This window comes from Crocuta crocuta, unplaced genomic scaffold (assembly GCF_008692635.1).
Source record: "Crocuta crocuta isolate KB4526 unplaced genomic scaffold, BGI_CrCroc_1.0 scaffold184, whole genome shotgun sequence".
NCBI classification, from domain to species: domain Eukaryota; kingdom Metazoa; phylum Chordata; class Mammalia; order Carnivora; family Hyaenidae; genus Crocuta; species Crocuta crocuta.
The window spans coordinates 4,450,340-4,474,693 of record NW_027530006.1 but is presented as its reverse complement, the minus strand read 5'-3'; the positions used below and the strand labels follow the sequence as shown (position 1 = coordinate 4,474,693).

The 24,354-nt window shown below is 45.6% G+C and overlaps 1 protein-coding gene across 5 annotated transcripts in view; it reads left to right on the top strand.

The window, feature by feature from the left end:
• ITPR1 (inositol 1,4,5-trisphosphate receptor type 1) overlaps positions 1-24,354 on the top strand; it is a 331,759-nt gene that overhangs the window by 227,554 nt on the left and 79,851 nt on the right. For 4 of the 5 annotated variants that reach the window (XM_077763745.1, XM_077763742.1, XM_077763743.1 and 1 more), the window contains one exon: positions 175-365. The exons of the other annotated variant lie outside the window; for it this stretch is intronic. In XM_077763745.1, the coding sequence (XP_077619871.1) occupies positions 175-365 (191 nt within the window). The remainder of the gene's footprint in view (positions 1-174; positions 366-24,354) is intronic. 5 annotated transcript variants of the gene reach the window in all.

Here is a 24,354-nt window from a genome sequence, read left to right as displayed (position 1 = left end):
CTTCATCTCTGTGCTAATCATTAGTACCTTCCTCGTGGGTTTTTAAGAAGGTTAAAGGAGATAATACTGTTAAAATGTTTAATGCATTAAGTGTTGGTCCATAGTAAGTATGCAATACATGGTCATTCGCTGCTCTGATTGTGGTTTAATAAGAACAATATTCCATCTTCCTAGCGGGAGGCTCTGGGTCCAGCTCCACAAGCAGGGGTGAGATGAGCCTGGCTGAGGTTCAGTGCCACCTCGACAAGGAGGGTGCCTCCAATCTGGTCATTGACCTCATAATGAATGCATCCAGTGACCGAGTGTTTCATGAAAGCATTCTCCTGGCCATTGCCCTTCTGGAAGGAGGCAACACTACTATACAGGTAAGACAGCAGCTTGGCTGCTGTGTGGCATCCCTACTGAGCAGGGAGAGAATCTCTTCTGGAAGCCAGGCACCCTGGTGATGCCAAGACTCTTCTATGATAGACAGCTCATTCTTAGAGTACAAATTTCTGTTTTTCTGGAAAATGAATTCTACCAATGTCTTCCTTGGTCATTCAGTCATAGTTTAGACTTGGTTTCAAAACATGAGTTACATTTGAAAATGATAAACTGCTGAGGATGTACAAAGAAAATTGATCCAAGATCTGGGGCATGGTAGGAAATCCATAAACATTTGTTCAATGAATGACTAAATGAAGTGTATTTACAGTTTTTATCTAAGATCATACACAATCCCATCAGAGGATGACCAAAAAGGATTTTGGACTGTGTGTGCTATTTGGATTTAACTTTTATATCTGTAGATACTGGCTATAAATCTCCCTACCTTTCAAGTGAAAAGCTCAATACAACCATTTTAACTAGTAACACCAGTTTGTACTAACGAGGAAAAGTCNCGCGAGATCATGACCTAAGCGAAAGTCGGACGCTTAACCGACTAAGCCACCCAGGCGCCCCATAAAAGCTTAATAAAATTCTTGACAGAAGTCCTTGTTAAGGCAATTTAAATGAATTTAATAGTATTTATAATTTTCATGTAGAAATGGCAGTTAAAATTATTTCTTTAAATATTTTATCCCCTTCATGCAGTCTTCCTTCTGTTTTGGCTCTTGAATAAGGGTTTACTTAACTGTGTGTGTGTGTGTGTGTGTGTGTGTGTGTGTGTGTCCACATTTTGATAACAGCTTTATTGAGATATAGCAATACACCATAAAATTTGCCCTTATGTGTATATTTGACATTAAATTCTTGGGCTTGAACTTAAAGTCAGAGTCTTGATCAATCGAGTCTTGGTTCATTGTGCAAACCAGACAAGAACGTGCCTTGCTGTGGGGAGGTTTGCCCTGGGCCAGGTTGAATTGCGGCCCCTGCTTACTCTCCCAGGCACCCTGCTGCTTGCACACACTGCACAGCCAACTGTGCGGGTCGTGTCTTCTCCCCTCCATTCCCTGTTTGCCCCAACGCACTTCCGAAGTTCATTATTAGGCGTTGCCATAACTGGAGATTGGTGCTACAGGCAGAGTTCACTGCTTGCCTGAATCATCACTTGCACCAGGGTTGTAACATGTTGGGATTGCTGTTTGATTTTGTCACATGTGAGTCTGACTGTCGGCGTGGATGGATCCTATCGTCGTTCTCATCATGAGGATAGGGCCACCTACTGCCATGTTGGAATGGATGCAGGGCTCAAACACTCCTTGTCTTCCAACCACATGACCTGCAGTGACTAGATCCGTTGAACTAAACATTTATTGAGCGCTTTGTGTGTACACACTGCTTTAGTAGGGACGAGAAGGCAGTGGTTTCTAGATACTGGAGCCAGTTGGTCTATGAGAATGTTCTCCAGGCATAGCCAAGCATAAAAAATGGAGACATGATGGTGAGTTTTTCATATACCAAGTGTATTCACTTTGAAGGACCATCTTACTATTTTATTCTGATATTACATCCTCTCCAGTTTTTCTTTTAGCTCCAGTGTCTTTGCTTTAATGAAAAGATTTTGATGGTGGGTGACAGGTTTTTTTTCCCTCTGGCTAAAGAAAAAGTTGGAAACCCTAGGTTATTCCTTCTTCTTCCCAGTTTTCTTTTAAACCTTCACTAATTAGAGAAATCCTAGAATCCTAGAGGCTCAGTGTTAAAGAAATTGAAAAATCTAGCAAGGATACAAGAAAGCAAACACATGTATTTGTCTCAAGGATCATGGTAATGCCACCTAAAAGGTAAGAATGATAACGTGGACCCTCCAAAGAAGAAGTAATCGCATCTGTGTGAGGAGGCAGTGAAAGGCTTTTTTTGATGAGATTGGCTTTGAAGGATGGCTGTGGGTCTGAAGGCTGGAAATTGGGCTGGAGCTGGGTCATGGGGCAGCTCACTTGTGCTACTTGGGAGAGAAGATGAGGCCCAGGGTATAGGAGCTGGAGAGGTGCTGGCAGAACAAACATTGGGTCCGTCAGACTGAGCAGAGCTGGCATAGGGTGGTGAATGGGGACTGGCGGTGGGTGTGAGTTTGTGTGCAGTACAGGGCAGCCCGTGGAGGAGCCTTGGCGCTGCCACTTAGGACTACAGATCCGGCAGTGTTGGACAGGCGAGTCGAGAACGGTCTAGAAGGTGGCAGTTAAGTAATTAAGTTAATTAGCAAGAATGTCAGGGGAGCTAACAAGCACTTAAACTGAAAAGAATTCTATGATAAAATTGGTCAGAATGTGAGAAAGCATATTTTCTAGGAGAGGCGTGGTGGGATTTTGGGGTGCTGGAGATACCTAATGTCTCCATCCAGGAAGTGATTACATGAGTACATACCAGTTTCAAACTCAGTGACCCATACAGTTAAAATTGGTGTGCTCTACTGTACATAACTTAATACCTCAGTAGAAAAGAAAAACTGTGGAGAAGAAGAGAATACTGAACCTACTGGGGCAAGAAGATTAGGGATGGGATATCATGAATGTGGACTCTCAAACACTCCCTGCTTGAGGATGGACCCTAGACCCACTGAATCTTGGTAAATGTTGGCCAAAATGGGGCCTAAACAGATGTTTAGGAAGATGAGAAGGTCAGAGGTCCCATTTGGCTCTTTGAGGCTTTAAAGAGTCTGGATGATGAGACGCATGAAGGCCTCATTAATTAAGGAGTAATGAAACTTGGAAAGCGCCTGCGGGGGCCGAGGGCTGCCGGCGCTCAGGCTGGCTGGCGAGATGAAGTCTGAGGTTCTGGCGGGGTGCCGTGCTTTTCACAGTGTACCCCTCATGGTGATGGCAAGGCACACAGAAGCTGTTTTTCCTTCAAGTTCTTTATCTCGTAAAGTAATTATGAATATTAGTTTCATGTTTTCACACATTTATTACTCATAAGCTCAGGCTCCAGATGAACTGCCACGATAGAGCTCCAGTTGTTCAGCCTCGCAGCGAGTGGAGATGTTTTCTCTTACGGGAGCCAGTGTGCTCATGAGTGGGTGAGCCAGGATGGGAGGGCATAACACCGAGGGCACACATGCTCACACTTTCTTTCTCCCTCGCCCCGTCCTCCCCCACCCTCTCCCATTCTGTGACCTCAGAAGGTGGAGGGGAGAATCTGGCCCACTGCTTCAATAGAGACCTATGGTTCCAGGAAAATTGATTCTAGCCTAGAGTTGACTTGTGAGATCTCCCTCGGCCTCAAGCCTTCTTTCTCTGGAGAGAATGATGTGGAACTCGGGTTGTGTCTGGAGCCAGTTAAGAACCTTGAAGCCCCAGGGAGAGTGATTCAGAATTTCATCCTGCTTTAGAGAAGCTGGTTGAAATAGTAGATGAGCAGCTGTGGGAAGTTATTCTGAGTTGGGTTAACGCTGCCGATGTGACCACTAATGAATGCTGAAATGCTGTAATCCTGTCAAGGCTGGCTAAGGTCCAGCTGCAACTCCGTGCCCATTGCTCCTGTTCACATTGTTCTGTTGTGGTATCAGGAAGGGAAGTCGGGCTGAGGTCAGGTGGGCTTCCATGGATCAGTGTTTCTCAGCGACAGGTGGTAGTAAGGGCGGTCACAGGGAAGTGTAGAGGGATAGAGGCTTCCCGAGCTACATCTCGCCTCTCCAGGAAGAGGGCTGCAGAAGGACCCGTGTGCTTATAAGCACCTCTTCCCAGGATTTAGAACATGTTTCATGTGGAGAGAGAAGAAGAATGAGACCTGACTTCCGGTCCGGGTCTGTGTGGGATTAAGGAAGTTATTGCTGGGTTTCTGTTCCTGTGTCTATCAAGTGTGAGGCATAAGTATGGACCCCTGGGTGCCTTGTCACCTTGAATCAGAACCTATAACCAATTATTAATATTTTCCCAGGAATTCCTAGAACCTAGCAGTGATGTTTGGATGATTCCATTTCTGAAGTTTTCCTTGGCTTGTGAAAATAATTATGAAAAATATGATGAGTGGACAAATTCCAGGTGATCCACACAATGGAATACTACTCAGCAGTAAAAAGGACCAAACTATTGGGGTGCCAGGGTGGCTCAGTCAGTTAAGCGTCTGACTTAAGTCATGATCTCACAGTTCATGAGTTGGAGCCCTGCGTCGAGCTCTGTGCTGACAGCTCAGAGCCTGGAGCCTGCTTCAGATTCTGTCTCCCTCTCCCTCTCTCTGCCCCTCCCTTCCTCCTGCTTTGTCTCTCTCTCAAAAATAAACATTTTTTAAAAATTTTTAAAAAAGGAACAAACAGTTGTTAAATGCAGTAACTTGGATGCATCTTAAAGGCATTATACTGAGAAAGGGGAGCCAGTCTCTAAAGGAAGCATACTACATGGTTCTAATTCTGTGATATTCTCGAAAGAACAAGACTGTAGTGATGAAGAACAGTTGAGTATTTTCCAGGACTAGGGGCAAGGGGAGAATTTGACTCTAAAGAAATAGCACAAGGGATTTTTTTTTTTTGTGATAACACTACTGTGTCTCCTGCTTTTGGTGGTGGCCGCATGAGCCTATACATGTGTGAAAGTTCATAGAACTTCACACCAAAAAAACTAACCAAAAGTTAGTTTTACTGTATGATCATTTTAAAAATCAACAAAAGCAAAAACCATAATGATGATGATAATAGCCAATTAAGTGCTTACTGTGAGTCAGGAATTATGCTTCAGTGTATTTTCATGTACCCTCTCATTTAATCCTCACACACTCTATAGGTGGTAGATGCCATAATTACTCCTTTTTACAAGTGAGGAAACTAAAATGAAAACCCATTAAGGAGTTTGTCCCAAATCATCATGCAGTCAGTAAGTAGCAGAGCCAAGATTTAAACCAGGGCAGCTTGGCTCTCTGAACTCCTCCTCTGATGACTTCATTCTGCAGGATGATGGTAAAGGTCTGAGTAAGAATAGTAGGTGCTTTATAAAGAAAGATGGCGTATTCCTTCTTACCACATAACTCTTTGTCACCTTCAGGGACAGAGGTGTCGGTGGGCCAGGGATGGGTTCATGGCCACAGAGCTCACAAAGACCGTGGGACTAGCATCCATTCTCCCTGGGCTTGGGGACTTACTGCATATTAAGTCCTTCCACTCAGGCAATCTCATTGGAGTCTGAGGAGACTGAGGTTCAGTAAGGGTTCTGAACTAGACTAAATGCCATGTGCCTCTTGTCCTTTCCACCCCCTATTTTAGTTCTGTCGCTTTAGTGGCCCTCTCAAAATTTAGGGGCTTGAAGCAGTGACCATTCTGACACCTGTCACTCTTCTGTAGGCTTGGGCTCAGCCGAGCGGTTCTTATATACCATGTGATTTTGGCATGGGCTTGATTGGGTAGTTGGCCACAGTGACCACTTGGTGCTGGCTGTCCTCTGGGAGCTCAGTGGAGACTGTCCCCTGGATGGCCTTGGTTCTCCTCCATGTGGCCTTTCCATGTGGTTTGGAATTCTTAGAGTATCGTGGCTGGGGTCTAAATAGTATTTCAAGAAGCAGAAAGTGGAAGCTACAAATCCTTTTAAGTCCTGGGCCGGGGGGATTCCTAGAATGTCACTTCTGCCACATCCTTTTGGTCAAAGCCAGTCATAAGCTTTGTCATAAGGTCAGCCCAGTTTCAGAGGAGTGAGAAAAGTCCCACCTGTTGATGAGACAACGGAATGTGCATATTAGGAGGGAACTGTATGGCGGTGGGCAACTTTGGAGACTGGCTCCTCCCCCCGACCCCCTGATTATAATTGATTGAATACCTACCATGGATAGTCAAACCCCTGAGTTGGATACTCAAGTTAAAAAAAAAAAAAAATAGGCACTGTTGTCTGCCGTAGAGGACCTTTGTTCTCCCTGAAAATTAAGTCCTGTCTTTGAAGAAGTGATGACTCCCGTCATTCCCTTTCTGGATGATCTGTGAGTATTCATCCCAGTCCTAAGGATGAAGTCAGTGGGGCCCGTAGCTCTCCAAAAGTTCTGAATATCATTGCCCAGACCTTGGAGGAATCAATTATAGGAATCCAAAAATACAGGCATGTAGTGCTTGCTGGGAACCCTCAAGGAGAGAGTTTGCTCCTTTATTCTGAAACCTTGTTACCTATCACATCATCACCTAAAGCCCTGAGAATGACAGGAAGCCACATTTAGGGTATTTCCCATCCTGGCACAATGGACTCTTACGGATGGTGTCCTCAGATCTTTGAGCATCTTCTGTCAGTGTCCTGGCTTATCTCAGAGGTAGATATTAATCTCAAAACTACTCGGACCTGAGTGCCGTCAGAGCACCTCAGACTTCATGGTGAACCCTGTGCTTACAGGAACAAGGGCATGCTACCACCCTCCTTGGGCTTCACAAGGTGGGGTGACATGGCCAAACCATGGAATCAGGCTTCTCTTTGAGCAACCCCTGCTTTTTCTCCCCACTCTGGTTTCACCCCCTTCCTACCAGCCCTCAGAAGGAATCTTTCTGCTTGGTGTTTTGTAGCAAGTGGGAAACTATAAAATAAGCATTTGCTTATGAATTAATTTTTGGCACACTCAGGGCTCAGCAAGCCTTACGGCACTTGCATATCCGTCCTTCAAGTCCTTGCCAATTTCTGTGTTCCTTCCTCCTGAGACGTTCCCACCAGCACCCTGGGGGAAGTTCCCTCTGCTTCCTCTTCCCTGCGGGAGGGCAGAGGCCGTCCTCACCTGGAGAAGAGGAGGAGTAAAGTATATCTTTGAACATATCTCATGTTTGGGGTTTTTTAAATTTTATTATTAATTTTTGATGTTTATTTTTGAGGTGGGGGGAGAGAGAGAGCGAGAGAGCGCACGAGCAGGAGAGAGGCACAGAGACAGAGACATAGAATCTGAAGCAGGCTCTGAGCTCTCAGCACAGAGCCACACGCAGGGGTCAAACCCATGAACGGTGAGATCATGACCTGAGCCAAAGTTGAATGCTTACCTACTGAACCACCCAGGCGCCCCTGTTTTGGGTTTTTTTTTAAAGCCAGTACAGATGTTGGGGGGATATATGTGCTGACATGACCATAGAGGACCTCATTGCAAATTAAGGAGACAGACATAACAAAAATTTTTTTGGACTAATTGCTTCTGGTTGCAGAAGCACAGTGAATTTTATGTATCAAATGGCTGCCCACAGCTATTCCTATGCCAAGTCTAGCCTACAGACACACCCGAAAAGGGCTTTCTTTTCTTCACGTACGCAGCTGGAGATGGAAAATGTGAGAAGTGCTCCGTTGGGAACCTGGCTTGCAGACCCATCTGAGAGAGATCCCTAGTCCTTGGGGCCTTTCCCCCACCACACACTTATTTTTTGTGGTTGACTTAAGAAATCAGCCCAAGAGCCAATATTATATATGAAATCTCCCACCCCTTCCAGAAGGAGTTACCAGAAGAGCACACTGGAGGAGCACATTGGTCTGGCTACCTTTGACCCCACTTAGCAGGGAGATGAAGGCAGAAAGGACAATTTGATTTGCCCTTGTTGGAAATGGAAGGCCAGTTTGTGAGGACGAGCAGCCTTGGTTTGACAGGACTCTCACCCTTAGAAGGAGGAGGAGATTAGTGTGTGAGCAAGTTACGTAAAAGGGTGTTGTTTTTGGCAGGGAAGTCAGAAATGAGTCACTTCTGAGTGGTGTTTTCTGACCTCAGGTTTTATCCATGTGGGAAATGAGTGTAGCCTGCCACCGTCAGAAGATGGCTGCCCACCCCACACCCCCGCCCTAGTGTGGGGGGTTGGGAGCCATTGGCCTTGAAATAAGAGGGAGGCAGGTGGCCTGTCCCCAGCAGGCTTTCCTGGACTGTCTGCCTTTCAGCTGGAGCTATGAAAGGTCTGAACAGCTGCCTCTTGGCCCTCCTTTGAGAGCTGGTGGTAAAGGGTCAGAGACTCCGGGGATGCTGGCTAGAAGGGCAGCCTCTGACGTGGGAAGGAACTTGGCCTCCACAGTGGAAACACCTGTGTTGGAATCCCAGCTCTGCGCACGGCCAGTGGGGTGACCTTGGACTTTCTCAGGATGCTTTGAAACTCAGCTGTCTCATCTGTAAAATAAGAGAAAAACTAAGTCCCTTCCTTATGGAGCTGTCGAAGAGAAAAACTAAGTCCCTTCCTTATGGAGCTGTCGAGGGGGTAAAGCACGTGTCTCAGTAGAGAGCACATGCATGTGAGCTGCTGCCATGGGGACTGGTCGTGTGGAATGAGGAAGGTCTGGGTTTGAGCCTTACTTTTGCCATGTCCTTCTTGAGGACATGGGGCAAAGCCCTTGACCTCTGTCAGCATCGTTGCCAGCTGGACAGCAGGGTGGTGAGAGTGACCGCCTCACAGGGCTCCTGGGACAGTTAGACAGGGTGGTTCCCAGCAAGTGCCTCAGATAGTTGCCAGGGTCATAGAAGGATATGCTGGGGTTTTTTTGTTGTTATTATTATTAATAAACGTCTTTTATTTAAAAAATGGACTTCATTTTTAAAAATAGGTTTCTTGTCAAAAAAAAAACACAACTGACTCCTGAACTTATTGCTTTTGTGTAGTGGTTTACAATCTGGTGTGGGGGGGTCCTCTTACCTTCTTTTCATACTCAGGTCACCTAAGTCCCTCTGACTATATATTTGAAATTATGTTAGAGGTCCAGAGGTCGGGACACTTCCATGCTTTGGGTACTGGCTACCTTTCCTGACAGACATTCTGGGTGAAGCAGGAAGCAAAGGGCAGTCCAGTCACTCTGCGGTTTCGAGTGCTCCCTGACCTAGGCACTTACTTTCCTTCCCTTTTTTTTTTTTTTTTTTTTTGTGGTCCAAGTAATTTCTTTGACATATGTACCTCACTGTCTTACTTTTCTTCTCCATTACCATTACCATGAAACTGATGTGTCACTCAAAGGTCTTTTAAGATTTTTGGTCTAAATTTAGGTTTGGAGGTAGAAAATCAACATTTAAAGGTAGTTAGCATTCATAATACGTGAATGACTCTCTGAAAAGAGAAAATGACACCTCACACAGCTCGTCATGGCAGCTCTTCAGGCAACCGTGGACCCTAGAGAAGCCATGGGCCTATTGGCTTGGTTTTACAGCTCAGGACAAGCAGTGACTGCAGAGATTATCAGCAAATCCGTGTGTGACTCCTCCTCACTTAGGTATAAAGAACCACAGTCCTGGGGCGCCCAGGTGGCTCAGTCAGTTAAGCGTCCGACTTTGGCTTAGGTCATGATCTCACAGTTTGTGAGTCTAAGCCCCACGTTGGGCTCTCTGCTGGCAGCTTAGAGTCCGGAGCCTGCCCCTCCCCTGCTTGCACTCTGTCTCTCTCAAAAATAAACAAACATTAAAAAAGAAAGAAATAAAGAAACAGTCCTCTTGAGGTGCTTTGAGGGAAAAGTGTGCACTCTGGCTCATGTTTATAGAGGAAATGGAGACCAAGTATTATTTTTCCTTTTTCCTGAATAGCAAAGCTGTCAATTTAGGCAGAAGTGGACAGGTGCATGTATCTGATCTTCTGGACTTCCAGTAGTGGGCTACATTTATTGGGGGTTGAGGGGAGATCTTCGGAAGCGGAATGTTAAGCTTTTTCCTTTGTGCAAAACCTAGAAGCAGGAATTGGTTTCTAAGGAAGGTCTTCAAAGGAATCATTGGATTTTCTATAGTCTCCAACATTTGACTAAGGAACAGGAAAGAAAAGTCAGAGAAGATTTGAAAGAGGTTGTATATTGAGCCATCATTTCATTTTATCCTTTTAGATCCACAACAAGTCCAGATTTTCCTCCCTTCTTTCTCTTCCTTCAGGTTTAGCCAGAGGTCTATGCTCTTCCTAACTTTCCTTAATGACTTCTAAGGAGGGAGTGAATACATCTTAGGAATTTCCAAGCTGACACCAGATTCTCCTCTGTTAGCTTGTGATGTGTTAGTCCAGGGCTTGGCAAACCATGGCCAGTAGGTCAAATCCAGTCCATCCCCTGCTTTTGTAAATAAAGTTTTATTGGAACACCGCCATGCTTATTCCTTTAGTGTTATCTCTGGCTGCTTTCATGCTATGAGGGCTGAGTTGAAGAGTTGCAGCAGAGGTTGTATAGCCTAGAATATTTAGCATTTGTCCCTTTAAGGAAATCTTTGCCAATCCCCGTGCTTGTTGAATCTTTGCTGTTTAAATATTAAGCTGTCGAAGAGAAAGAACCATGTCTTTCTGTCTTTGTTCTGTACTCTTGAATCCCTTCGTATGGCAATGACAGATTTTTAGATGATCAATATCCTCAGTCCCAAGATACTTTGGCCACTTAGTCACTTAATAAGCAGGAAAGAGGCATGTCTACTTTTCCTTTCCTTTTGTGTGTGTGTGTGTGTGTGTGTGTGTGTGTGTGTGTGTGTGTGTGTGTGGAGGGGGGACGTATAGGGACAGTGGGATATGTTTTAAAAGAAGACTTACTTGTTTTTCCAATAGGAGGTCTTCCCTTCATTCAGCTTCTCTACTCAGATATATTCCATTACCCCTGTTTATCACCTTTCAACAGATTTGGAAGGCAGACTAAAGCAGCTCTTTCCCATGGGGGTTTGTACTTGTGGCTTAAGAGTCCATATAGTTGGGACTGCAGGTTTTTCATCTATGAGCCCTCTCTGACCAACCTACCCCAGACCTCCACATTTTAAGCTAGCCACTTCCTGAGGGCTCAGTGCTGTGCTATTTATGTGCCTCCTACAAAGGTTTCCTACTGGCCTTGGGGCATATACAGTTAATCTTAAAATACCTGAAATGTTGGAGCCTGTTTGTATTCTTTTTCTCAAGCTCCCTGGGTGATCTCATCCGCTCCCGTGGCTTCCAGCTACCATTTATGCCAACAGCTCACAAAGGTGTAGCTGCTGGCCCCACCTCCTTGCTGATTTCTACATTTCTGTTTAAATTCCCGTTGAGCATCTCCACCTGTGTTAACTCTAGGTTAGTAGGACCTCAAATGCACCTGTCACCTCCTGTCCTCTGTCGCATTTGCTCTCGTGTAGTCCATCTCCTGGTCAAGGGGCTCACCAGCACCCCTCCTATTGCTTAGGGAAGATACCTGGGTGCCAGTGGCCTTGGACCTCTTTTAATCTGTGCCCACTCCACCTCCCAGTAGTTCAGTGGTCAGCATTCAGTTAGGACTTGTAATGAGTCAGACCGTTGCCACCTACAGGTTAAATGACATACTCAAGTTGGCCCAGCTGTGGTGGGAGGAGCTGGGACTTGAAAGTCACTCTGGCTTTAGAATTCCTACTACTGACCACCATGCGGCTGCGTTGAGTTCTGAGCCTGATTGTCTCTCACGCGGATGACTGGGATAGCGTCTTAAAGCCCTCCCTGCCTCTGGGCATTTCCCTCTTGCATGCTGCTATCAATGATGTCCCCCAAACAGAAACCTGATCACCTCATTTCCAATCTTAACAACATTCTGCAGGGGTGCCTGGGTGGCTCAGTCAGTTAAGCGTCCGACTTCGGCTCAGGTCATGATCTCATGGTTCATGGGTTCAGGCCCCACATCGGGCTCTGTGCTGACAGCCTGGAGATTGTTTCGGACTCTGTGTCTCCCTCTCTCTCTGACCCTCCCCTGCTCATGCTGTCTCTCTCTCTCTCAGAAATAAAGAAAACATTAAAAAAACAAATAACCTTCTGCAGATGATGGAAGCCAGGGGCATGCTACATGATCTGGCCCTGCCTGGGCTTCTGCACCCACACCCCCACGCTCATTGTCCTGGAGCTGCATCTGTTCTCATATGCCAGTCCCTTCTGTGTACTCAGATGCCTATGCTCCATGTGGGACGTGCCCTGATTCCCTTTGCCTGGAATACCTCGCAAGCCCTGTCTGAAATGTCTCCTTCTCTGGAAGCTTTCTCTTGATCCTCTCAGGCAGAGGTAGGGGTCTCCACCACTAGGCTGTTGATTCACTACAGTGACTGCCACACTTTAAGTGGAAGTTCATTCTAAGACCCAAGGGAACAGAAAGCAAGCTTGTCTTCACCCCCAAGTTTCATAGAAAACGCCCTATGTGTGTTAGATGAAGCGTACCCCGTCTGTACATAACATCGATATAGAGAATCTTACTCTCAAGACCTCTTCTGAGATCTAAATAAGATGATCTGTGCAAGACACTCAGCGCAACATGGTGCTTAACACACAGTAATTGCTCATGGTTACTTGTCGGTTGTACATTTTTCTCTCCACTCACCCACCCAAAAATGTACTTTTTCCGGGATCAAACCTTTTTCTTACACCTCAGCACCTGGACCATGGTGGATGCTCAGTAAATATCCACTGAATTAAAAGAAGTTCTGACCCTTACATGGCCATCGTGATATGCTAGCCTTCTTTTTAGAGTATAAATATTAGGATCTGAAAATTTGTTCTTAGTGGTTATGACAGTTAAAAGGGGCACTGTCTAGGGGTGCCTGGGTGGCTCAGTCAGTTGAATGTCTGACTCCGGCTCAGGTCATGATCTCACTGTTTGTGAGTTTGAGCGCCGCATCGGGCTCTGGGCTGACAGCTCAGAGCCTGGACTCTCGTTCAGATTCTGTGTCTCCCCCACTCTCAGCCCCTCTCCTGCTCATGCTCTGTCTTTGTCTGTCTCCCAATAATAAATCAATGTTAAAAAAAAAGTTTTTTAAAGGGAGGGACACTGTCTAACTTTAGGGGTGAAACAGAATTAGATTTATCTAAGTCTAAGGGAAATATATAATGTCACTTTGGAGAAATATCCTTATGATGCCCAGAACACTAAGGGTCTGTTTTTTCTTCTTCTTAATAACTAGAGATAGTAGTAATGATAACGAGTACCAGAATCTGAGTGTGCATGTTCCAGGAGCTACACTACATGCCTTCTCCACATGATCTCATTTACTCTCTGTGGTGATCCTGTGTGGGTACTGCCATGACCCCTTTTTATTAAAGGGGAAATAAAAGATCCAGAAGGTCAAGGTACTTGCTCAGGGCCACCAAGATAGCTGGTAATTGTATTTGAGATAGCTGCCAGAGCCTGAGTTCTCCACTCTCTGTGTTGGTGCCTCCTTGTATGAGAAGACTCCATTGATTTCCCTGGCATAGACACGGTCTACATCCCCCTGCCTGGGGACCAAGGAAGGGGGCTGTGGACCCCTTTTGAGGACCTTGCCTCCATTTATCTGACAAATTAGAATTTGTGGCTTCACTCTTGGTTGGTCTTTTGGTGGATGGACTCTGTGGAAGTGCTGTGCCTTCAAATACATCAGAGCACAGCTCGTGTGGCTGGTGTCTTTGCTTTGGTTGTAATACTGGCCTATGAATAATAGAGAAGAAAACCATGAAAGTCTTTCTCTTTTAGATGTAGTGTCTTGTTTGCTAAATAAAAACTTTCCAAGTGCTATACATGCTGCTTCACCTCTATCAAGTTCCATGTTCCCGGGTCTATGAAATTTAATGACAAGGAAACTCTATTGCATAACTTCCTCTCTGTGGAGACAGAGGCAGCTTATTTAATTAGGGCTTATATGAAAGGTTAGATTGTAATATTAACAAATTTTGTTTTTTACTTGCATATAAAGAACCATATGTACTCTGGCACAGTGTGAGGCTTGTTAGAGCTCAAGTTTTACCCTTTTTGCCCAAAGAGGCTAATTGCACTGAGTCTTTGATTGGTTGGAGAATATTCATTTGGGGGGAAAGATAAAGGTAGAGGGCAGGAGCTGTACATAGTGCTGTTATATACTTTATCTAGGCTAGGTCCAGTAGCTCTAGTTACAGGTGAGGAAAATGAGTCTCAAAAGAGCCAGCACTCTTACTCAAAGTCACCCAATTAGCAAAGCTGAGATTTGAATCCAGGTCTGCCTCTCCAACATCTCACTCTCTACCATGCTAGAAAGTCTTTAAGATACAGGAGTCCAATGTCAGGGGCTTAGCCTGTTTCCACTCATGGGCTACACACGGTAGAGAGCAGTGTCTGTCTTGTTATTGTTGGGGCTAAGGCTAGGATGCCTCACTGATTTGATCTAAGAAGCAAGGAATCACTGGTTAGGCCATGAATTTTAAAAGTTGTCTTATAAACCCACACAGTGGAAGCATGGTGAATTTTATAATAATGTAGGAGCCTTCCTTTTGTTTCCACTGGTGTCCTTTATTGAGTATCTTTCTGCAGTCAGAGGTGAACTTCTCCCTGATATAAGAAGGGCTCTTGCTCAATTATGTTTCTTTGAGTTTTCTGGAATTCATGTTGGCAGGGAGAGTGGGGAGTGAAAGCCAGGGTGCATTGCAGATGGCTGTTGCAAACCCCTCTACTATTTCCAATTAGTGGATGCATGTGTGAGTTGTATGCCTGTCTTATATTTACAAGAGGAAGTATCCCGTTTAATTTTATTTTCACACCAAAAGCCCAAGTGTTAAGAGAACATGGTGTTTTAACACTCCCTCGGTTATCAGCTGCAGCGCGGAGGTTGTATATTGTCACATACAGTTTTCTGAGTATATTTCTACATTTGTTACCTGGCAACATTGCTGCGTCGGGACATGGAGATGTGTTGGTTCCTACCAGATCTGCACTGTTCATATTGTAGAAGGTAGAGCCTGTTTTTCTGGCAGGAACTTATAAGAGGAGAAGGCAGGAGGCTTAAAGCCACTCAGTTGAGAGATGGGTTGAAGCATTTCAAGTGACTGTCCTTGGACTGGAGGTCCAGCAGGGGATGTGGACTCTTGTCCTGCTCGAATTTATGCATTATTGTGTTGTTGCCCACCCACCAGTTCTGATGAGCAAGGAAATCCCATTTCAGTGATGACAGCCACAGCATCTCTTGCCGGGGTTACCGTCTGAGCTACTTACTTTGTTGCTCAGGATCTTTGTTGAGCTGATGTGATGTATTAAGAACACTATATATAGAATTTAAATGCATAGTGGGGCCTATATGTACTCCCAGGCTACCTCAGCCCAACCACGCCTCCCCTCCATGCCCTGTGCAATGAACCCCTGTCCTTTGAAGACATTTGTGTTCAAAACCCTCCATCATGGATTTGAAAGCCCTCTTGGTTGAAGCCACACTTTGGGAGACTCAGAAAAAGCTTACTGAGACTAAGGGCATTGAATTCTCTAGCACCTGTAACATTTTCGATGAATGCCAGAGAGGGACAGGTTCCCATGGCAACAGTTTCTAAGAGTTATGTGGTATCAACAGGTTAGACAAGGTATCAGAGTCACTGAGCTCTGCAGCGCATCCTGTAACCACATAGCTCGGTGCAAAGGTGCCAAAGCGGGAATCTGTTCCGAAGCCCCAGCAGAGCCTGGAGGACTGGCCAGGTTGGGCTGGATTTCAGAGCATACTTGTGTTTCCCTGTAGTGCTCACTTTTGAAGGTGTCTCTGCGGCCATCCACTGGACCCTTAGTGTCTCACCTTTTAGGAGAGGAAAGGTGTGCTGATTTTGCCTGGAGTCATTTAGAAGCCATCAGTTATTTAATCATACATTTATCTATTCTTTAAGTGCTCTGACCTCCTTTGGAAAACCCCATGAAGCCATTTTATTGATGGTTCTTTGCTCTTGGGAATTAATACTACCCCCTAGCATCATCAAGAAGCATTCTAAGAAGAAGCTACACAATTCCTTTAAAAACTTCTTATAGCTCTTGGATATTTTTGTATACCTGAGGAGGACTTGACCCTGAGGGTGCTGAACTTGGCTGACTGTCCTGAGTACCCTTAACTTGGAAATCTATATCCTGCTGTTTAAACTTTAAGACGGTATCTAACTTGATTAAAGTCCTCAACCAGTAGGCCGAGGAAAATGCTTCAGAAAAAACAAGGTCATGCTGCATTTTTTTGGTAAGCACAGGAATCAACAAAGAGATGTTATATAACTTCTATTTATATCCTCCTTGCTCACTATCTGCAGGCAGACAAGAGTCGCTGAGAAGGGATTTAATGAGCTCTCTGGGTTTGCTCACCTTCCTGAGCTGGTAGGAACCAGCTTGTTCTCAAGTGCGTCAGCAAAGAATCTGGCTGTGGGTGGGCGGCCAGGGTAGGTGGACGGACTTGTTGCCATGGTGTTCTTTAATTCTCCTGTCTCCCAGAGATCTCACCCCCCCCTTGCCTGACTCCTTCCTTTCCCCCTTTTCTTTCTTCTTCTTTTTTTTTAATCTATAAGCTTCCTTGTTTCTCACACCTACTCATGATTCTTGGAGCTGTCTCCGGAAACAGAATANCCGCATTGTGTAGCTCCAGGACATCAGAAGAGTTTCCGCTAAGGTGTATTGTTTTCACCTTCCCCTATTTCTTTTCTCATGATTTTCTTTTTTTTATTACCCAGCCCCTCCATTATAGGGACCTATCCCAGACATCTTTAATCTCACCCAGTAGAAGCTCACTCTTTGCTGTTGGATTGCTCCCAAACCAGGTGGATTCCATTGTCAGTTGTATGAACAGTTGCTATGCCCCAGAGGAGAAGAGCTGTTTGTATTTCCCTCCATCCTCCTGTGTGCTTTTTCCCTAGGCAGGTTGATGTCTCCTATGTCACCTAGCACATTATAAAATAGGTCCACATGAAAATAAGAGAACGTGTGTGTTCCACAGTAATAATTCCTGGAGCTTGGGCAACTTCTGTTACCTGCGAGTTGCAGGTTGAAATTATTCAACCATCACCTAAAAAAAAAAAAAAAAAAAAAAGGTGGCTCTTCCCTCCAGTTCTCAGCAGGGACATGGAACTCTCATTCTCAGAACTCCTTTGTGGTGAACACCAGGAGTGCCCACCACAGAGCCTTATGAGCTGGCTCCGTGATACCGGCCACATTCCCACCAGAGCAGAGGTATTGGAAAGATGTGGGTAGGGAAGTTAGAATGAAATATTCTTAGAAAAGAATAAGTAGTTCCCATGAGGACAAACTTAAAAAAAAAAAAGCCAAAACCCACCCCTGCCTTGCCCAAGAGTTGTGCAACTCTTAATAGCAGTAGCCTGTTTGAATAATCAAAGGCAAGCTGACTTCCCCTTATTAACTTCTGTTAGAGACATCTGCATAAAATATCCCCAGATTCCAGACCAAGAAGGTAATTTTTTTTTTCCTCTGAGTAACTGGAGGGACTTTCCCTTTGGAGCTCTTCCAACAGAGTTAACTTCATGGCTGAAAATATTTTTCTCGTTAGAAACTGCCAACAATGTGAATCCTGACACAGGGGTAGGAAAGGGACCTGATGCAGAAGCATGGGGCCTGGGCCTCCGAACCTGATGGACAACCACAGCCAGCTTGGGGACTTCTGCCACGACCCTTCTTTTCACTGAAAAATCTCTGCCCACTTAACATGTCCTAAGGGTCCTCCAAGGTCCTTTTTGAACATGGCAAAGGCTCTCTTGATGTTTCTACCACTTTCTTAGCTGAGGATTTTAAACTTTCTTCCATTAAATTGGCCCAGATACCGAAGGGGTAGTCCTGTAAACCATCTAATGTCTTCTAGTCGCTTGCTTCCCTCTGTATTCAGGATTTAAAAAAAATTATATTGCATCTGAGGAGGATGTATTTCAGTTGCCCTCACCATACGGTGTTTGAGAAATGTGTTTTTATTAGCCTCCTTGCAACACAAGCCCACAAACTGTTCAGCCCAAGAGCCTGTAGTTAACCATGTCGGGGAGCGAGCCAGGTTCTGAGATGGAAGGCTCACAAATGATTGTCCTGCCTGCTCCATAGTTAATAATGCAGGTGTCAGTGGGGCCGGAGTAGTTAACAGTTAACTAGATGGATTAAGGATCTCCAGGCCGCCTGAGCCCATCACAGAGGCATGTGTACAAACCTGATAAGCCTCTCAAAGGCGAGAAGGCCACATCAGCCACCTTCACCTGGTCTTTGGAATGCTTCATTTTTTCCATTTGGCAGGACTTTGGGCTTTCACAGACAGGGATCTTTGGGTAATTGAGTTAAACTTTAGCTGCCGTGATGCAAAGCTCGATTCAGTTGAAGTTTTTTGGAAATAAACCTCCTTCAGAATCATTGTGCATTCCTCAAAAGAGCAGATACTTAGCACCTAGTGGGTGCCAGGCATTGTATGAATTGGCCACGATGTAGTCAGTCCTGCCTTCTAGGAGCTTATAGTCTAGTGGGAGAGATATGGCTAGTGAACCAGTTAAATAATTAACACACTGGGAGAACCATGAGGAAGGAAACCACCAGGCCATAGAGTGTCAAGGAGAACCCACTTAGGATGGTCAGGAAAGGCTTCTCCAAGAAGGTGCCATTTAAGCCCAAACCTAACCGATGGGGACCAGCCATGTAAAAGCAGAGGACAAGGGTGTTCAGACAGACAGGCTGATGTGGACTTGGCCTATTGCCAGAGCTGAGGGAGGCCAAGGTGGTCGAAGCACAGCACCAGGGAGGGGTGGGGGAAGCAGGGCATGAAATGATGGCTGGACCCCAGTAACATGCCTGTTGTCAGGTGGGAGGTTGGATTAAGTGATCTCTGTGGCCTCTGCCAACCCCTAGTCAGTGCTTCTAAAGGGCACCAAGCTGGCTCTGGCCATCACCTGCTTGGATACACGTTACTGCAGCCAAAGCCATAATATATTACGCAGCACTTACACAGATGAGTGCCATGTAATTTCATCCGGCCGTCTCCATCCTCTTGGCCATCTGTACATTTTACTCTCAGATCCCAAGGATATTCTCTGCAGCCACCTGGAAGCTACATAGTGGGCTCGTACCTAGTGAAAGGGGCCTGTGGGGTTGGGGCTGTAAGTCCTGGAGCTGCTTCTATGGGATCCACAGCGGAGCTTTCATCCTGAGTGTTGGTTGAATTGGGCAAAGGACTGAGGGTGGCTGGAATATCCATCAGGAAGGCACTCACTCTGGTTGATGTTTTGCTCTTTGCCGGCCAGTGTCCTTGCCCCCGGCAGGCCAGAGTGGATTTATTTTTCTTTGGATTTTATGGTCTAGTGGATTTGTCATAGGTTCGTTGAGAGCAGAGAAGGGACAGTGGCCGGTATAAAATTCTTCTGGGTACCAGGCCTCTGCCGGGCTCTCATCCATGGTGCCTCCTTTACTCCATCCGGCAGGCCTCTCAGCATGGTGGTACTTCTCTTCCTTCCCCCGTTATAAGTGAGGAAACTGAGGCTACATGCTAACAAATGACCTTTCCAAACTCACCCAACTCCTCAGCCAGCCCTACCCATCCACTTGGACCTTGCTAAATGTGAAGGATACAGAGCCCTTTCTCAGAGCCCCTGCTGGTGTCTGTGCGAAGGATACAGAACTCAAGTTGGACACCCTGGGGAACCTTGCAGGTTTTAGGGCAGGAAAAGTAAGTCACTGTTGATTCATTGCCCTCAGCACATGGAAGAGAAAGAAGACCAAAGACCACAGTGTGGATAGATAGTCGAAATTTTTGATGTTAAGAGTTTTCCAACACACATCTTCTCAGGCCTCATGGTGCAGGTTGGAGGCTCACTAAGAAGGCTCCTGTGAGCCTGTAGCTCCATGCTACAGATGCCATGGCAGGTCTGTGGGTGGCCGAAATGGGACCTGTGTGTTTTACCCTAACCGCCGGAAGTTACTTTTCACTGAGTCCTAGAACCAGGCCTGGAGAGCACTCCCGGAGGCTGGCATGCCCCACATGTACACTTGGGCTTATTCTCATCATTTTCTTTAGTGGAGTAGATGTACATGGACTGAGATTCTCAAACCTCCCTGAGTGCTTTAACAAAAGTCCTTCGTCAAGTCTAATCAAAGTCTTGCTTGCTGTATACACCCACCTTTCCATATTATAATCCTCATGTTGATATGAAGAGCAAGCACAATGCCTTCTTGTACTTGAAGAAGATTCCTGAGGAAGCCCCTACTACAGTCCCCTGCGATGTCAGGCAAATTTGGGGGTTGGAACTATTCCACATTCCATTGGTTATCTTTATTTTTCTCTGGAGGCTTTCTTTTCTCTCCCATCTTTGGCTGGAAGAGACAGTGCCACTACACCCCCACAAAAGATGGTGGATTTGGCATCCATAAGGAGGTTTGAGAGTTGAACCTGGAGAAAATATGGAGTCTCTCAATGTCTTGTCCCTTGGTCAAAGGTCCAGGGTCTTCTAGAAGGATGCCTGACCTGCCTTTATGAAATCTGTTTGATTTTACTGTTAAATATTGCTAGAGATGTTTACTTACAGTTTACCTACACATACAGGACTTTGTAAGATAGCACCCTTAAAATTTTGAGGGTGGGGAGTACATTTTGTTGGTTGTTGTTGATAAATATTTGAGAAACTGTTAGTGTTTTTTGATCCACACTGAGGGGGAACCAGCCTGCTTACCAAATAGGGCAGACTTTCTTCACAGGTGCTGATTCCTGTGGGTACTGGGAGACAGAAAAAAGAGAGGTGTTAAGCTTTCCATCCCAGGAAAAAAGTGGTTTTTATAGAACAGGTTGGACTTTTCTGCTTGCTCTACCCAAAATTAATTCATGTTAAGCGTCATGAAGAGCCACTGCTTTGGCCTTGACTTTGAAGGTCAGGCCCTTACCTGGAGCTCAGTGACCAGACTAATTTGAGTGAGGATCTCTTTGTCCTCCACCTCTTCTCTCAGGGATCAGAAGTCTGCCTTGTACCAGAAGGTAGCCTGCGTCCAGCCCGTGCATGGCAGAGTAGTTGAAACAGGGCATATGTGTCTAAGTTCTCAACAGACACCTAATATGATTTAGATCAGGGAGAACTTTCTCTCAGAAAAATGAACTTGAAATGTGGATAACTTTCTAACCCAGGCTTGGTTTGCCTCATCACTTTTTTTTATTTTATGCCTTGAATGTGTATTATATATAAACTCATTAAAGCTAGAGACATCCTCTCAGAGCTTGGTGAGCTGAAAGTTCGAGATGTTTGCTGGTTAAAACCCATCTCAGTCCTTGCAAAAACTTTGCTTCTTAGAGTGATCATTTATACGAGGGGAGTGTTTGATTGTTAACGCCCAATTTATTATTAGACTCTCTTCATTCATCAGACTTTTCCCAAAGTCAAGAATAGTAAAAACAAAACAAAACAAAAAAAAACAAAACAAACCATTTGTGTTGAAAGATTAGGGACTATCCAGAAGGAGAGTTTGACACCAAACTTGTATTCTGCCGTGGGTTACATTAAATTTTGAGAAATGGAAGCAGAATTGTTTATTTTTATGTGTAAAAGGAATCTGAATGGTTTCTATAACTAATGAAACACCAGCTGGAATTTTTTTTTAACTTCCTTTATTGTGACAGTTACTGAGAATTGTTATTTACTGTGTTTCTGCTATCCATTTAAAGGCCATCTTGACCTGCCAGTGTCAGCTAAAATTGTTTATCATTGGATGTTTTTTTGCACACTAGACTTTGCTCATCATATAACACCCAGAACATAGGTTGGCCCACCTGTCTTACATTCTAATACCCTTCCTTTGAAAGGGGAATTGAAAGATAACAGCAGCACCTTGCATTGAAGGAATAGGTTCCCATAGTAATCAAAGTATTTTTCGCACATAATGTTTTGTAATTGCAATCTTGATGGGCCCCTGGCTTCCACGTGATGCAGACAAGGCAGGTGGTAAGAGTCTCCTTGTTTAGATAAGAAATTGAGGGCATAAATGCAGTGAAGTAAATTGCCCAAGATCACGCGGCTGGCTAGTGAGGAGTGAAGGCTAAAATTTATGTTTCCAGATGTACAGTTCTCCAAGTAGCTGTGCGTAACCACGTGTGCTTTATCACCTAGTTCAGGGTTTACAATCTTGAGTTTTGATTGTTGTCCTTGGTTTCCAAGAAAAGGACTCAAGACCTATAGCTGTCATTGTGTGACTGTGGTTTTGTTCACATATAACCTCCAGCCCCAACGAATCTTCACCTCACAGACACACCTTATTCGGGAGCCCATCTTAACAAGTGCATCAAGCCTCAGAGGAAAGTTGGGACATTCACATGTGTTTCTACCACGGCTTTTCTTTTCTGTGAGAATAGCCTGTGTGTGTGCAGCTGAGAGACTCGGGGCGCAGGGGAGAGGGGTGGATTATAAAATGCTAGAAGGTGTTTAGAGGTTGACAAACTTGGTCAGGTGAGAGGTGTTTAGCAAAGCAGAGTGGTCTAGAGCATGGGCTGATGTGACAGACAAATGGGGGCCGAGCCCGGGGGCGCCACCGCCGTTTCCTAGCTGTGTGACTTGGCAAGTTATTCAACCTCTTTGAGCCTCAGTTTCCTTACCTGTAAAGTGGGATTAATGATAGTACATATATGTACCTCAGGGGATAGTTGTAAGGATTAAATGAGATAATATGTATAAAACACTTAGTGCCTGAAAAATAGGAGGTGTTAAATTACCATTCACTGTAGCATAATTTATAGGAAGGAGGTCCCCAAGAAGTGGTGAACTTTCAGTTAACCACAGGAAGAGAACCCCACAAGTAGCCATTGGTAGCCCTGGTAGCCATTGCTGTCACTCTGACACCCACAGAGCATCTGTTCAAGCTGGCAAGGTCTAGTTGGAGATGTCCCCTCAAGTCCCCAAGACTCCCAAGGCCAAGTCTGAGATCCTTTTGTTGCAGAGGCAGAGTAAAAAGAGAGAAATTTGACTCCATGGAGGAATTTCCGTCAGCCCCTGGAAGCTCAAGCATTGAGCTCTGTCTGGCAGTCACATTCTTCAAATGCTGGGACTCAGGAATTTAATTCATTTTACAGCAGATAAGTGAACATGCAAAGGGAACTTCGTGGGCTTTGGTGGTCGGTCAAGTCATACTAGGCAGTGACACAGAAAAGCTCATTCTCTGGATTCCCTCCAGGCCCAGAACAGGGGCTTCTAGGAGGTGGGCCAACAGCATGGAAATGCTTTCCTGTAAGGTAGGATCCAAGTCTCGAAGCTGTCCCAGGAGTGCTGTGGACCGCTGCCCCCAGACTGTCCCTGCCCCCAACAGGCTCCATCTGGGGTCACATCTACCTCTGCTTCCTGCCACTCCCCATTCTTGAGATAAGTGGCCTATAAAGGGCTTCTCCCTTCTCAAAGGCCCTGTGTTCCTATAGGTGCAGGCTGACTAGCTCCGTGGCCTGGGGTACAGAGTCTGTCTTTGCCTCTCAGGTCTCTGAACTCTGGTAGATGGCTTTGCAATAAGATGCTCATTTTGCATGCCTTCCCTGGTGTGTGTCCAGTGCCTGGGGGGAGGCCTCTGTCTCCCATTCTATTTCTGGCACCCCCGCCTGCATTGTCATTGAGACTGTGACCTCTTGCACCTGAAGAAAGGAGTGTCTGCCCACCCCTTCTGCACACTACCTGCCTGTTCCTAGAATAGGTGCTGCTGTCTGCTAGTCTCGGACTTCAGGGTGCCTCTATTTCAGAAGCTGGGTGGGCTTGTCATAAACCATGTTCCATTTCTTTGCAAGGACCTGAGTGGCCATAGCGGGTGGCTGTCAGGCAATACCTTGTTACTTTCAAGCGATGTGAAAGGGTGTTTTCATTATTACTTTAAACTAAGACCTCAGTTCCTTAGAACCTCTACAGCTGACGTAGCCCAAGGAAGGCCAGCTGTGGCCACCTACCTGACAGGTACCCGCGGGCAGGGGTGTACACTCAGGCCATCGTGTCACCAGCCACAGCCCAGCGTGGTCATACAGTGGCTGGCATGGATGGTCAGGAGGCAAGGATTCTCTGTCCTTGGCAAGGCCCTTTCCCCCCAGGCCTCAGTCTCCTCCTGTGTAAAATGTGGAGGGCCAGACTGAAGTGGTGTTTTCTAAACAGTGTTTCTGGTAGCCCTGCCGTTGCAAGGAGGACTTCGGGTGGCAGAGAGAGGGTTCTTCCCACCTTGTTTCAAACTGAACAGTTCTGCGTGTTTCTTCCTTCAACATGGCATCTTTCCCTAAGATGATGTTTGGGGAGGAAAGGGGGATGGGGTTTCTCTGCTGGGAAAAGCATTGGAAATGGAAACTACCGGAATAGAGTCCTTCCTCCTTTAACATTCGGTGATTGGTATTTCTTGTGGTTCTTGTCTTTCAGTTTGGCTTAACAATAGCCACGCCTAGCGC